We start from the raw sequence: 11885 nt of genomic DNA, 5'->3' as shown, positions 1-11885 counted from the left end.
GCATACAGGCGCTAGTGCAGGGCATGATCATGGATCACCCAGAAGCCAGCTACTGGATGCACATGATCCGGTCTCCTATGATAGAGGGAGGCTGGACATACCTCGACTCAACATGGTAAGAATGGGGTCATGTGGCGTGGCGGCAGAGTGCTCGACTCGGAACCTAGATGTCCTGGGTTCGAGTCCTGACATGCCACCGATCTTGTGCCCTTGGGAAAGGCACTTAACACGACTTTCCTCACTTCGCTCAGATGAAAATGAGTGTTGTATTGTCCCCTGTGTTGGTGGCGGCATTAATACAAGAAAAAACTTGAGTGTGCCGTCACCACGTCTTGTGATTATATGTTGGAAATTCTTTTAAAAAACATGGTAAGAACACAAAATAGCAGTAAGGCCATGTTGATTTGATTGTATGGATGACATTCTCTGGCAAACCCTCCAAAAACTTTGTCAAAAAAGTTGCCTTCGTTAGGCCACAGCAAGTAACATCTGTGTCCATAATATCACCAGGGTCCATAATATCGCCATCTTGAGAAATAGTGTGCTTCTACTGTAACATACCCTAGGTATGTACATTTGATGTGTGAAGGAGTGCATACCAAAAGTATGTTACAGTAAAAAATATCTTTAAGCACACTGTTTCTCAAGGTGGCGATATTATGGACCCTGGTGATATTATGGACACAGATGTTAATGTTCATGGATGACATCAGCGCGCACATTAATTTCCGCATGAATTTCCAAATAAAAACAAGAAATTTTGTTGACAGTCAACATGCCAAAATTGGGAAAAGATGCATGCCATGCCAGAACTTAGATGGCAGATAAATATGAAGAGAGGAGACAAGAAAAGGCTCTGATTTCTGATGTTTTGTTTGTTACTTTGATGAAGTGATATGTGATACTGACTGTGTATATGTGATGTTCCCGCTGAATCAAAACCATTTGTAAAATGATTGAGTTAAAATTTTAAAATATAGAAACCTTTTTTTTCGGCCCGCCTTGTTTTTTTTTCACCCGCTCGCATTAGATTTGGAGTCTGCGGAAGATGTCATCCATTAAATTTACTTGCTGTGGCCTTATGGCATATATTTGCAGCTGCTTTGTACGTAGTATTGTCGAAAGCTGTTTTTTAACGGACGAAAATTAATGCTCATCACATCTCCATGGAAACACAGGTTGATTGACTGTGACTTCACCAACTGGGGCCCGGCCTCTGACGGTGAGGTGAGTTCGAACGACGGCGCCAACACCGAGCAGTGTGCCATACTCACACCGGACACCAACTGGCAATGGGAGGACACGTCCTGTGGCAATACCTACAGCTACATCTGCCAGAAAGGTAGGTCCTTTGTTAAGCTAAGGTCCCAATTACGCCGGTGCCCGTCGGGGATGTAGCCCCGGCTGGCCCCGGCCGGGTTCAGGAGTCGAGCGGGCATCGGCTGTCATGGTCACAATTAAAAGTTTCCTTCAGTAGCATTTTGGTAGAAATTTTGTCACCCTCTTTGGTCGGTATCCGGAAGGCACCCGGCAGGTACCCGGCAGATTCTCTGACGATGTCTTGTTTTGACCTATACGTAATGTAGAATTCACGTATTTGTTGTGATCATTTGATCTGTGAGGTCACACATTTTACCCGGGTTTACGAAGTACACACCTTTATTCTGTTCATCTGGTCTGTGACGTAACAAATGTGTCCCGGTGGAATGCCGGCAACCGGAGGGGTACCTCTCGGTGTTCTCACGATGAGGTCACGGCGTCTTTTTGTCAGCGAGGTCCGGGTAGAATTTAACTCAGAATTAAATTCTTATCGGGGCCCCGACGGGCCAAAAATAGCCCGGTAGCCGCCGGTGCCCCGCGGGGCCACGTCGGGGTCCCGCCCGAAAGTGGTAAAAAAACAGCCCGGGAACTACCCGCAAGGGCCCCTTTTCCCAATTGGGACCTTAGCTTAACTCCGTGGAGGTCAGGACCTCCGGACGGAGTATTGTGAGTAGCTGTTTTTTTCGTGTTCGCAGCTAGAACACGGGGTTCTCTTTGTGTCATCGACGTGCGAGGTTCTCTAAGCAGATATTAGGTGGCTGTTGTGCATAATAGCTGCGAGCATCTTTTGGGATTGTGGTTTGCACCTACTGCGATACCTTGTCGAATGAATAATATGTAGTAAATGAAAGATATTGTTATGAAAGCTGACTTTGTTCATCTATTTAGATTGTCGTGTTGTTGATTTTATGTAGCCTGTGTTTACACTAGTCAGTCTGCAACTGTTTCCCCAAGGGGGGTGGCAAACTTCTGGGCAGGTGGCCACCAGGAGCGCGATTTTTTAGTCAGGCTAAATTATTAGACCAGGGATTTAGCCATTTTACGATACGTTGTTACCAGTTGTTAAGTGATCACACACTGTTTACATACACTATTACTGTTCCAAATCTGCAAAATATAAAACTGCACGGAGAATTGTCGCCTATGGGCACCTGTTTTAAGTTCAAGGCATCCAATGCGATTTCAGGGTGGCAAAACTGGAAATATTCTAAATAAGGCAATCTCTATGATATTGACAAATGCTGTCCCACATTAGCACATTTGAATACGTAATTCATACTTTCCTTTTCCTTGTCATGAGGTCTTGAACAGAACAAATGTATTTATTTTCAGGTGATGTTAATGGTACTAGCCCTAGCAACTGTGGAAGTTGTGAGTACACATTCCGTCATAACACTTACCTGAGTCCGAATTGCAGGACTTATGAGTATGAATATAGCCTTACCAAACACCTACCATGTTCACTGTCTATAATTACCTGCGTACACCATATAAAGGCTTTGCTGTTTTTGATCGGTTATATACCTTAATCATAATTTTCCCATTAATTATGCAAATGAAGTGTTGGTCTGCATAATCAATATCTGCCTGTATTTCTGCCGTTCTTTATGACATATGTCACAAGCTTGAATAGTCCTATCATGGGATGCAGCTGATTTATAGAATTTCCTCATTAATTATGCAACTTACATTAATATTTGCATAATTGTAATATTATTATGTCAAGCATCACTTCAGCTACCTACATGCCGAAAATCACGACGTTCCATCAATCGGTTCTTGAGTTATCCGCCTTTAAACATTTTTCAACTAACGCCCTTGCAGTTCCAGAGCAAGCAGCTAGGGGGCTCAAACTCGTGTCACTTCATTCCCAGCCCAAGAGCTATATACCATGTAAATTTCATGACCCTAGCATGTCCAGATCACGAGATATCCAAACCGCAATTTCAGCTGCAGTACCATAACAAGCCGCTAGGGTGCCCCAAATCTAATCAGTTCCACGTCTCATAAAGACCTACCCACTTATTAAATATCAAGACAATCCATCTTAGCCTTCTTGGGTTATCATGTTCACACACACACACACACACACACACACACACACACACAGACACAGAAAGACACACGAACGCCTACGAAAACATAAACTTCTTGGCAAAGGTAATAAAACAATTAGAGTAGAATCTGATGATAATTGTTTTACTTGCTTCAACAGTGTTGGTCAACGACCCCTGCCCGTCCGGGTGGACGGTGGGCCCCGGGCATTACTGCTACAAGGTGTCGGCGACAGTCGCGACCTTCGCCGGCGCAGAGTCGGTCTGTGCCGCCGAGCAAGCCCGGCTGGCCGCTCCGTACGACGAGAGGACTCACCAGTTCATCGTAGGGATGGGCATGCTGGTCAACCCCAACTCAGACCACTGGGTCGGCATCAAACCTGACACCGTCAACGGAGGATTCAAGTTTTCAGACGACACAGAGTAAGTTTTCATGTAAGGCCACACCAAGTAAGTCCTTTGGAGACCCTAAATATAATGCGAGAGGGCGAAAAAAAAACAAGAAGGGCCCTAAAAACAAGATGCCTACATTAGAAATATACTAAGAGACGACAAATGTTAGGACACAAATTGAATGAGGTGACACAGTGTAACAAGCAAGAAGTCTTTTATTCATCATCAAAACAGCAATAAATCAGGTGGAACAGCAGTTGTCGTCTTGTGCTTTGGGGAGATAGATGGAGCGGTCAGCAAGTTTCTTCAAATGTGGCAGCATGTAACAAACTGAATTCCTAATGGAAGTCTTACTTGATGCTTTATAAGCTTTTGTCCGTACAAACCTATTTGCGGCACTGTCGTGACTATTTGGTCATAGTAACAGAAAGCGGAATTTCTTGGGTTTTTTTTCTAGGAACAGGCCAAAATCAATGCGCGCGCGGACGTCATCCATAAAATTTACTTGGTGTGGCCTAACAGTTGTACAAATTACGTAGATTCTAAACGGTTTTGCCTAGAGCTCGCTCTTGTTGTCAGAGTGAACGCTCTACCTACCAGTCGCTTCACGCCTTTGACCACAACTTGTTGCGTTAAATGTCGACGTCCTCAACACATACACAATCACCATTTTCTCATCCGGCCATAATACAAAGAAATCAAATCAACTTTATTGCTCAACAACTGTAACTGGTACAATGTATGGAAAAGAAGAAACAACACGGGTACATATACGAACCAATACTACGACATAATTCTAACGGGCTAGTCCATAATGATACTAAAGCTAATATACTGTGTTTTTCTAAGATACATGTACTACACTAACGTACCAAATGTAAGATTTGTGAGCTATTCGTGCACCTTAAACCCCATGTCACACATTAACGACCGTCTCCCGACTTTGTTCCCGAGCACCTGCCGACCTGGTTCTGGTGACTCTCGGGAGCAGTCTGACCTGATTTAGACATTTCTATACGACTGTAAACGAATTCGAGTCAAATTCAATCTCGTCTATACCCCGAACACTGCTGAATTACTCTCGGATGATCGGCTGGCCAACCACGGTCGAACCTTAAGACCAACCCACGAATGTTTTTGAGAAACATTCGGCTGGCGTATAGGCAAATAGTAGCGAATTCGCCGAAAGCCAGCCGACCAACTTCTAACTATAGTTGTTTGTTTGTCTGTTTGTCTGTTTGTTTGTTTGTTTCGCATAACCGGTAACACACCGGTTTTGTACGTACATGTGCGTACAATGTACATGTACAAGCTGCGTAAGACCGGACTGTAAGGTTTGAACCACTCACACCGGGAAGGTCCCCTACTCTTTTCGATAAGTGCGGTGGGTTCTTTCACGTGCGTGGGGTGTGTCTGTTCCAAACACGGGACCTCCATTTAACGTCCTGTCCGAGGGACGTCCCTAACCGAAGCTAGGTACTCATTTCCACCTGTGTGAAGTGAGGAAAGTCGTGTAAAGTGTCTTTCCCAAGGGCACAAGATAGGTAACATGGGCAGGATTCGAACCCACAACCTCTTGGGTGTTAGCCGAACGCGCTACCGACTGCGTCACACGACCCCACAACGAGTTGGGGACGTTCGGCTAGTGTTCGGAAGGCCAAAGTCGTGAATATGTGACAGGGGTTTTACAATGATACTGATGGCACAAGAAGCTACAACACTTTCTGTTTTTCCCCACCACAGACTACCTCAGTGCGGGTACATGAAGTGGGCTGCCGACCAGCCGGACACGTCCCTGCCGTGCGGGTACCTGGACTCCACCGCGGCGTTCAACTGGGCCACTGCGGACACCAGCGCCGAGAAGTACTACATATGTCAGAAGGGTAAGGACCAGTGCTGTGTTAGCCTCTACCAGGCTTCGAGAGGCGGCTGAAAAGAGCAGAAATCAGCAAAATAGAGAGATAATAGGGGAGTTTGCGGGGAGAAAACATTTTGCCGCACCCTGGCATGTTATCTCTCTATTTGGCCGATTTCTACTCTTTCCAGCCGCCTCCCGAAGCCTGATAGAGGCTGATGCTGTATATCTGTTGGAGCGGGAAACCTTCTCTCCGTGGCAAAGCTCCCTCGACGTCAAAATCGTGGCTCCGCGGCATATTACTCGCGTCGCTCACAAAAAAAATTACGCCGACGCCCAACAAGTCTGCGAAGGAGGCTAGGCTTTCGCGTACCCAAAATCAGTATCTACTTTGAGTAGATTTAATATATGTCAATGTATCTAATACTAGTAATAGGTATGGCACTCATGTGAGTACAGGGGTCATAGACTGGAGTACGCAGTAGAACTACATATATGGAAGATACCCTCTTAACATATCAAAGGATTAATGTTACCGTCTTGCATGAAAAATCGTTCCTAACTTGTTTTTTTTTTATTTCTCTTACTTTTTAGTTCCTACGAACGTACCTGCTTACACCTGCGAACGAGGTAAGGACAAATAATTCTGGAGTTTTGACATTTCTAAGAAAACAAGAATTCGGAGATCTCATACCTCCATGGAATATGAAAGTTTTTGTAAATATTTTTACACAGTACACCACAGTACAGAACAAAATAACACGTCAGGTTTTTGTTTTCAAACATTTGGCCTGAAATAGGTCAGGCTGTAATAGATATGTACATGTAGACTGTTCCAGAGGGAGAACCTCATTAATCAGGCGCGCTGCCTCCACATGTGTGCTGGTGTTTTGTTGCATAACCCGCACATCTGTTTCCCTGCCTTGTAATATTAGGCTGTGTTTAAACGGAATCACTCAGGCCGCGATTCGGGTAACTCACATTCCTCACATCTGGTGAAACCGTGTCAGATCACAATTCACTTGAGCTACATTTATTGTTGTTTGATGAAAACACGCAAGGTGGCGTGTTATTAATGTCAGAGGTCAACGACCTGCTTGCTGATGCCCCCCTCCCAGCGTATCTCGGCCGAATGCCGGCGTGGTCCCGCCAGAGGCGGTGAAGCTCGCCCTAGAACGGACACATTATTTGACTCTTACTGCTCTTTAAAGCTAAGGTCCCAATTACGCCGGTGCCCGTCGGGGATGTAGCCCCGGCTGGCCCCGGCCGGGTTCAGGAGTCGAGCGGGCATCGGCTGTCGTGGTCACAATTAAAAGTTTCCTTCAGTAGCATTTTGGTAGAAATTTTGTCACCCTCTTTGGTCGGTATCCGGCAGGCACCCGGCAGGTACCCAGCAGATTCTCTGACGATGTCTTGTATTGACCTATACATAATGCAGAATTCACGTATTTGTTGTGATCATTTGATCTGTAAGGTCACACATTTTACCCGGGTTTACGAAGTACACACCTTTATTCTGTTCATCTGGTCTGTGACGTAAGAAATGTGTCCCGGTGGAATGCCGGCAACCGGAGGGGTACCTCTCGGTGTTCTCACGATGAGGTCAAGGCGTCTTTTTGTCAACGGGGCCCGGGTAGAATTTAACTCAGAATTAAATTCTTATCGGGGCCCCGACGGGCCAAAAAATAGCCCGGTAGCCGCAGAGTGCCCCGCGGGGCCACGTCGGGGTCCCGCCCGAAAGTGGTAAAAAACAGCCCGGGAACTACCCGCCAGGGCCCCTTTTCCCAATTGGGACCTTAGCTTAAGTTGCTGCCACGTAAAAATTGGTATTGCATATGAATAACGAAATATCATCCCGTAATCCATGACCAGGCGAAGTTACATTGAAATCACATTGCGTTCAGACGCAAATCGCGATGCGGGGAAACCGATTCGAAACCACCTCTAGAAGTGGCTTGGGATCGAGGCGCTTTCAATGTGCGTTCGAATTCAGATGGAGCAACTTCGGGGTAAACCGGCTTCGGGGTAAACCACAGGTAAGCGCCTTGGGTGATTCCATTTAGACACGGCCATACTGTTCCCCCAGGTCCCACCAGCTGCACGGCTGACCAGTTCGCCTGTCCGTGTAACAGCTGCTGTCTGGAGACAGCCCAGCTGTGTGACCGGGTTAACGACTGTACTGACGGCAGCGATGAAGCCGGATGTGTCTGTAAGTCTTCTCGTACTTTTGCACGACTCTAGCAGTAAGACCATGATTTGATTATATGGATGACATCCACGCGCGCATGAATTTTCGGCCGTTTCCAAAAAAAAAAATATATATATATACCGTAAGTTGCAAAAAAAAAATCAGAAAACGATATCAATGTCGTAGAATGCCAAAATCAAACGAAAAAGACGACTATGTAAAGAAATGAATTTGAAGAGTAAATTATATTCATCATGCCATACGCCTTGTCATTTGTTCAACCACGTAGATTTCATGTTGAAAGCAATTTTTTTGCCTTTTTTTCACACGCTCGCATCAATTTTGGGGATTCCACTGGATGTTATCCATATAATCAAATCAACATGGCCTAAGTATTATGTAGCAGCTATAGGTAGGAGATTTGGTCATTGAGAAGATAGAAGCCGTTAAAGCTGCATCATGTAACATTGGGACGATACAAAAAGTAAATTTTCTGGTCATTTCTTTACAAAGTAAGTTGAATCAACCCTAATCCATTGCAAATAAGTGCCATTCAGGAAGTGGACGTGCCAAAATATGACGTCTTACGAGTTTCATGTTTGTTTACATTCTGGTAGTTTATGGTGGCACCAAAAACTGAGTGCGCCTTTTCTGGACTGTTTTAGCACTAACCATAAATGTCTTTTTTAATAGATTCAAAGGTCTGTTTCAAATGTTGACATGATGTAACAGCACTAAAAGGAATGGAAAATTTTCTTAAAAATTGCAACCTTGTTATGAAAATAAGTCATGACCGTAATTTTATATATTTACGAACATTATCAAATTGGCTACGGTCATAAGGCCATCATCTTTAGATGTCACAAAAGTTTTCGAACATATATGCACCCGTAGATCCTACAACCGAGGGACCAACCACGACCCCGGTTGTAACAACCACCACGCCGGCAGTTACAACCGTCCTGACAACCACTACAACCGTGGGTGGTGGAAACATCGCGGAAAGTACGGCGCCGGATCTCAGGGCTCCATCGACGGCTTCGACGACGACTAGCCGGCCGGAGGAGGGCGGTTCTGCCGCCGCTAACACGGCGCCGGTCGGTGCGGTGGCGGGCGGGGTGGTCGGGGCCGTGGTTGTAGTGGGAGCGGGCGCGGCAGTCGTCGGATACATGCTGTATAAGAAGAAACAAGTGACGGTGGAACCTACACCGTAAGAAAATTAGGCAAAAATGTCACAATTGTTAGGCGAAAGGAAGTACATTGTACAAGTAATTTTTATGGATGGCATCGACGCGCGCATTAATGTTATCCTGATTTTGAATAAAGAAAAGGCAAGAAATGTTGTTACCCTTTGGCTTTGGTAAACATGTACAAACCGAAAAAAATCGGCTCAGAGACCATCAGGGATCCAGCAAACTTTAGGCACAATTGAATTGCTCACGTTTGATTTCAAGTGTTGCCAGTCCAAGGTGTTCCATCGCACATGAAAACCCAGTGTAGTAGCTGTATACCCGTGATGGTACGACAATGCCTCTTTTCTAATCTATCTAGTTCTAGTTAATTGTATTTTTGCCCGCCTTGTTTTTCGCATTAATTTTGTCTCTGGAGGATGTCATTCATAAAGGTTACTTGCTGTGGCCTTTGCCAAAATTTTGTTCTGTCGATGTCTACAAAGACTTCACGATTAAAGAAAAGACGTCCTATATATATACTTTACTGATGACAGTGGACATTTCGGGGAATAGTAGCCGATACTCCATAGTATAACTGTATGGTCATTATCAGGTCTGTCAAAGTACTAGTAATCAACCAATGATTGATGTGTTCAAAAACTCATATTTTCCAAGAACTATAGCAGAGTGGAACTCACTGTTACCAAGTACAGTAGGGGCATTATCATTAGATAGCTTTAAACAATGTCTAGAGTTAGATGTTCAAAGGTTAGATGTAACAAGTCGTTTGGTGTAATGTAGCCAGCTGCCGCTGCGCCGCGTGCCTGCGAAGGTGGTGTACATGTTATGCCGAAGGGCGGTTATACCAGCTATACAGGTACAGAATGAGATACAGAAGCTGGTGTGTTACGCCGAAGTGCGGTGGTTAACTGGCTATACAGATGCAGAAGCTGGTGTGTTACACAGAAGGGCGGTTATACCGGCTATACAGATACAGAAGCTGGTGTGTTACGCCGAAGGGTGCTTATACTGACTATACAGATACAGATACAGAAGCTGGTGTGTTACCCCGAAAGGTGGTTATACAGGCTATACAGATACAGAAGCTGGTGTGTTACGCCGAAGGGTGCTTATACCAGCTATACAGATACAGAAGCTGGTGTGTAACGCCGAAGGGCGGTTATACCGGTTATACAGATACAGAAGCTGGTGTGTTACGCCGAAGGGCGGTTATACCGACTATACAGATACAGAAGCAGGTGTGTTACTCCGAAGGGCGGTTATACCGGTTATACAGATACAGAAGCTGGTGTGTTACGCCGAAGGGCGGTTATACCGACTATACAGATACAGAAGCAGGTGTGTTACGCCGAAGGGTGCTTATACTGACTATACAGATACAGATACAGATACAGAAGCTGGTGTGTTACGCCGAAGGGCTGTTATACCGGCTATACAGATACAGAAGCTGGTGTGTTACGCCGAAGGGTGCTTATACTGACGATACAGATACAGAAGCTGGTGTGTTACGCCGAAGGGTTCTTATACAGGCTATACAGATACAGATACCCCATAGTACTACTGCATGGTCATTTTCGGGCCGACGTATGATATTTCAGTGTGTGTGTGATCACATCAGTGTGCTTGTGCTGCATTTGTTGTTGCATTTTACAGTTTTGAGGCCACACCAATTTAAGTATATAAATATAGATCTAAAAACATGAATATCAAAGATTGTACATAGGCATCTCTTATATAATATTCAAACCTATGTCGCGTACGTATAATGTGGACCCTGCTCCTTGCGTGAGTTGCACTATCTTCTGTATGATTTAAGAAAATGTCAAGAGATTGTCATTGAAATAAATTTGATCACGTTTGTATTTGTAACGACTGTAACTTTTGTGTTGACACAATTAAGTGGTTCTATATAAAATGTACAGCATGGAGTGTATTAGACCGTTTATCTGTTTCCATCATGTATGAAATGATTTTTTTATTAAACAACATAGAGTACAAAACACTCTGAAATGATTTGAAATCGTTCTTAATACAAAGATACTACAGATGAGTGGCCCTGTCACACATTCACGAATTTGGACTCCCGATCTCTAGCCGAACGCCCACCAACCATGGTTTGTGGGGTCGTATGAGCGCTCTACTCGGAACCAAGAGGTCTTGGGTTCGAGTCCTGACATGCCACCGATCTTGTGCCCTTGGGAAAGGCACTTTATTACACGACTTTCCTCACTTCACTCAGGTGAAAATGAGTATTGTACTGTCTCCTGTGTTGGTGGCGGCATTTATAATATAAGTTGAAAAAACTTGAGTGTGCCGTCACCACGTTTTGTGATTACATGTTGGAATATATATATATATATAAAAAAAAACATGGTTAGGAGTGGGTCGGGAACAAGGTCGACTATGGTCGGCTAATGTTCAACCAGGTCGGCTACTTTTCGGCTGCGCCAGCCGAAAAAAAGGTTTCGAAATGTTTAAAAACTCAGGTGTGGATGGGAGGTTCGGCCATGGTTGGTCGGCATTTGGCTGGTGTTTGTGAGTAGGTCGGGGCGTGATTTGCAGTAAAATTTGACTAAAATTTGACTAAAATTCGACTCGATTCGTACAGGAAGGCGTAGCCTAAATCTATGTAAAGCCCCTGCCGCGCATTCAGAACCTTCCCCCGAATACAAGCCGACCAAGGGACGAACTTGGGTATTCTGGGGAACGTTCTGATTGTGTGACTACTGTCCAAGCAGAGGTTTGGGTTTTGGCTTATTTTTAGCGTGTTTTTAGGCCACACTAATTTAATTACTTGGTTAACGGATTTTTCTAGAAAAATAATGGAGCAGGCGGGCGAAAAATAAAAAATAAAACAGGCCTAGGCATCCTATTATGGCCCA

The 11885-nt window shown here is 44.7% G+C and overlaps 1 protein-coding gene across 1 annotated transcript in view; it reads left to right on the top strand.

Moving 5' to 3' along the window:
* The window catches only part of LOC109476718 (macrophage mannose receptor 1-like), a 12065-nt gene extending 3041 nt beyond the window's left edge, over positions 1-9024 (top strand). The window contains exons 3-8 of the mRNA XM_019777721.1: positions 1-115; positions 1179-1342; positions 3536-3797; positions 5511-5650; positions 7709-7831; positions 8705-9024. The exon at positions 1-115 is cut by the window's left edge and continues 52 nt beyond it. Coding sequence (XP_019633280.1) covers positions 1-115; positions 1179-1342; positions 3536-3797; positions 5511-5650; positions 7709-7831; positions 8705-9024 — 1124 coding nt within the window. The remainder of the gene's footprint in view (positions 116-1178; positions 1343-3535; positions 3798-5510; positions 5651-7708; positions 7832-8704) is intronic.
* The last annotated feature ends 2861 nt before the right edge of the window (positions 9025-11885 follow it).

The sequence above is a fragment of the Branchiostoma belcheri genome, unplaced genomic scaffold, assembly GCF_001625305.1.
Source record: "Branchiostoma belcheri isolate BF01 breed outbred unplaced genomic scaffold, Haploidv18h27 scaffold39, whole genome shotgun sequence".
Classification (NCBI taxonomy): Eukaryota; Metazoa; Chordata; class Leptocardii; order Amphioxiformes; family Branchiostomatidae; genus Branchiostoma; species Branchiostoma belcheri.
The sequence above is the reverse complement of the archived record's forward strand: the minus strand, read 5'-3'. Positions and strand labels throughout refer to the sequence as shown.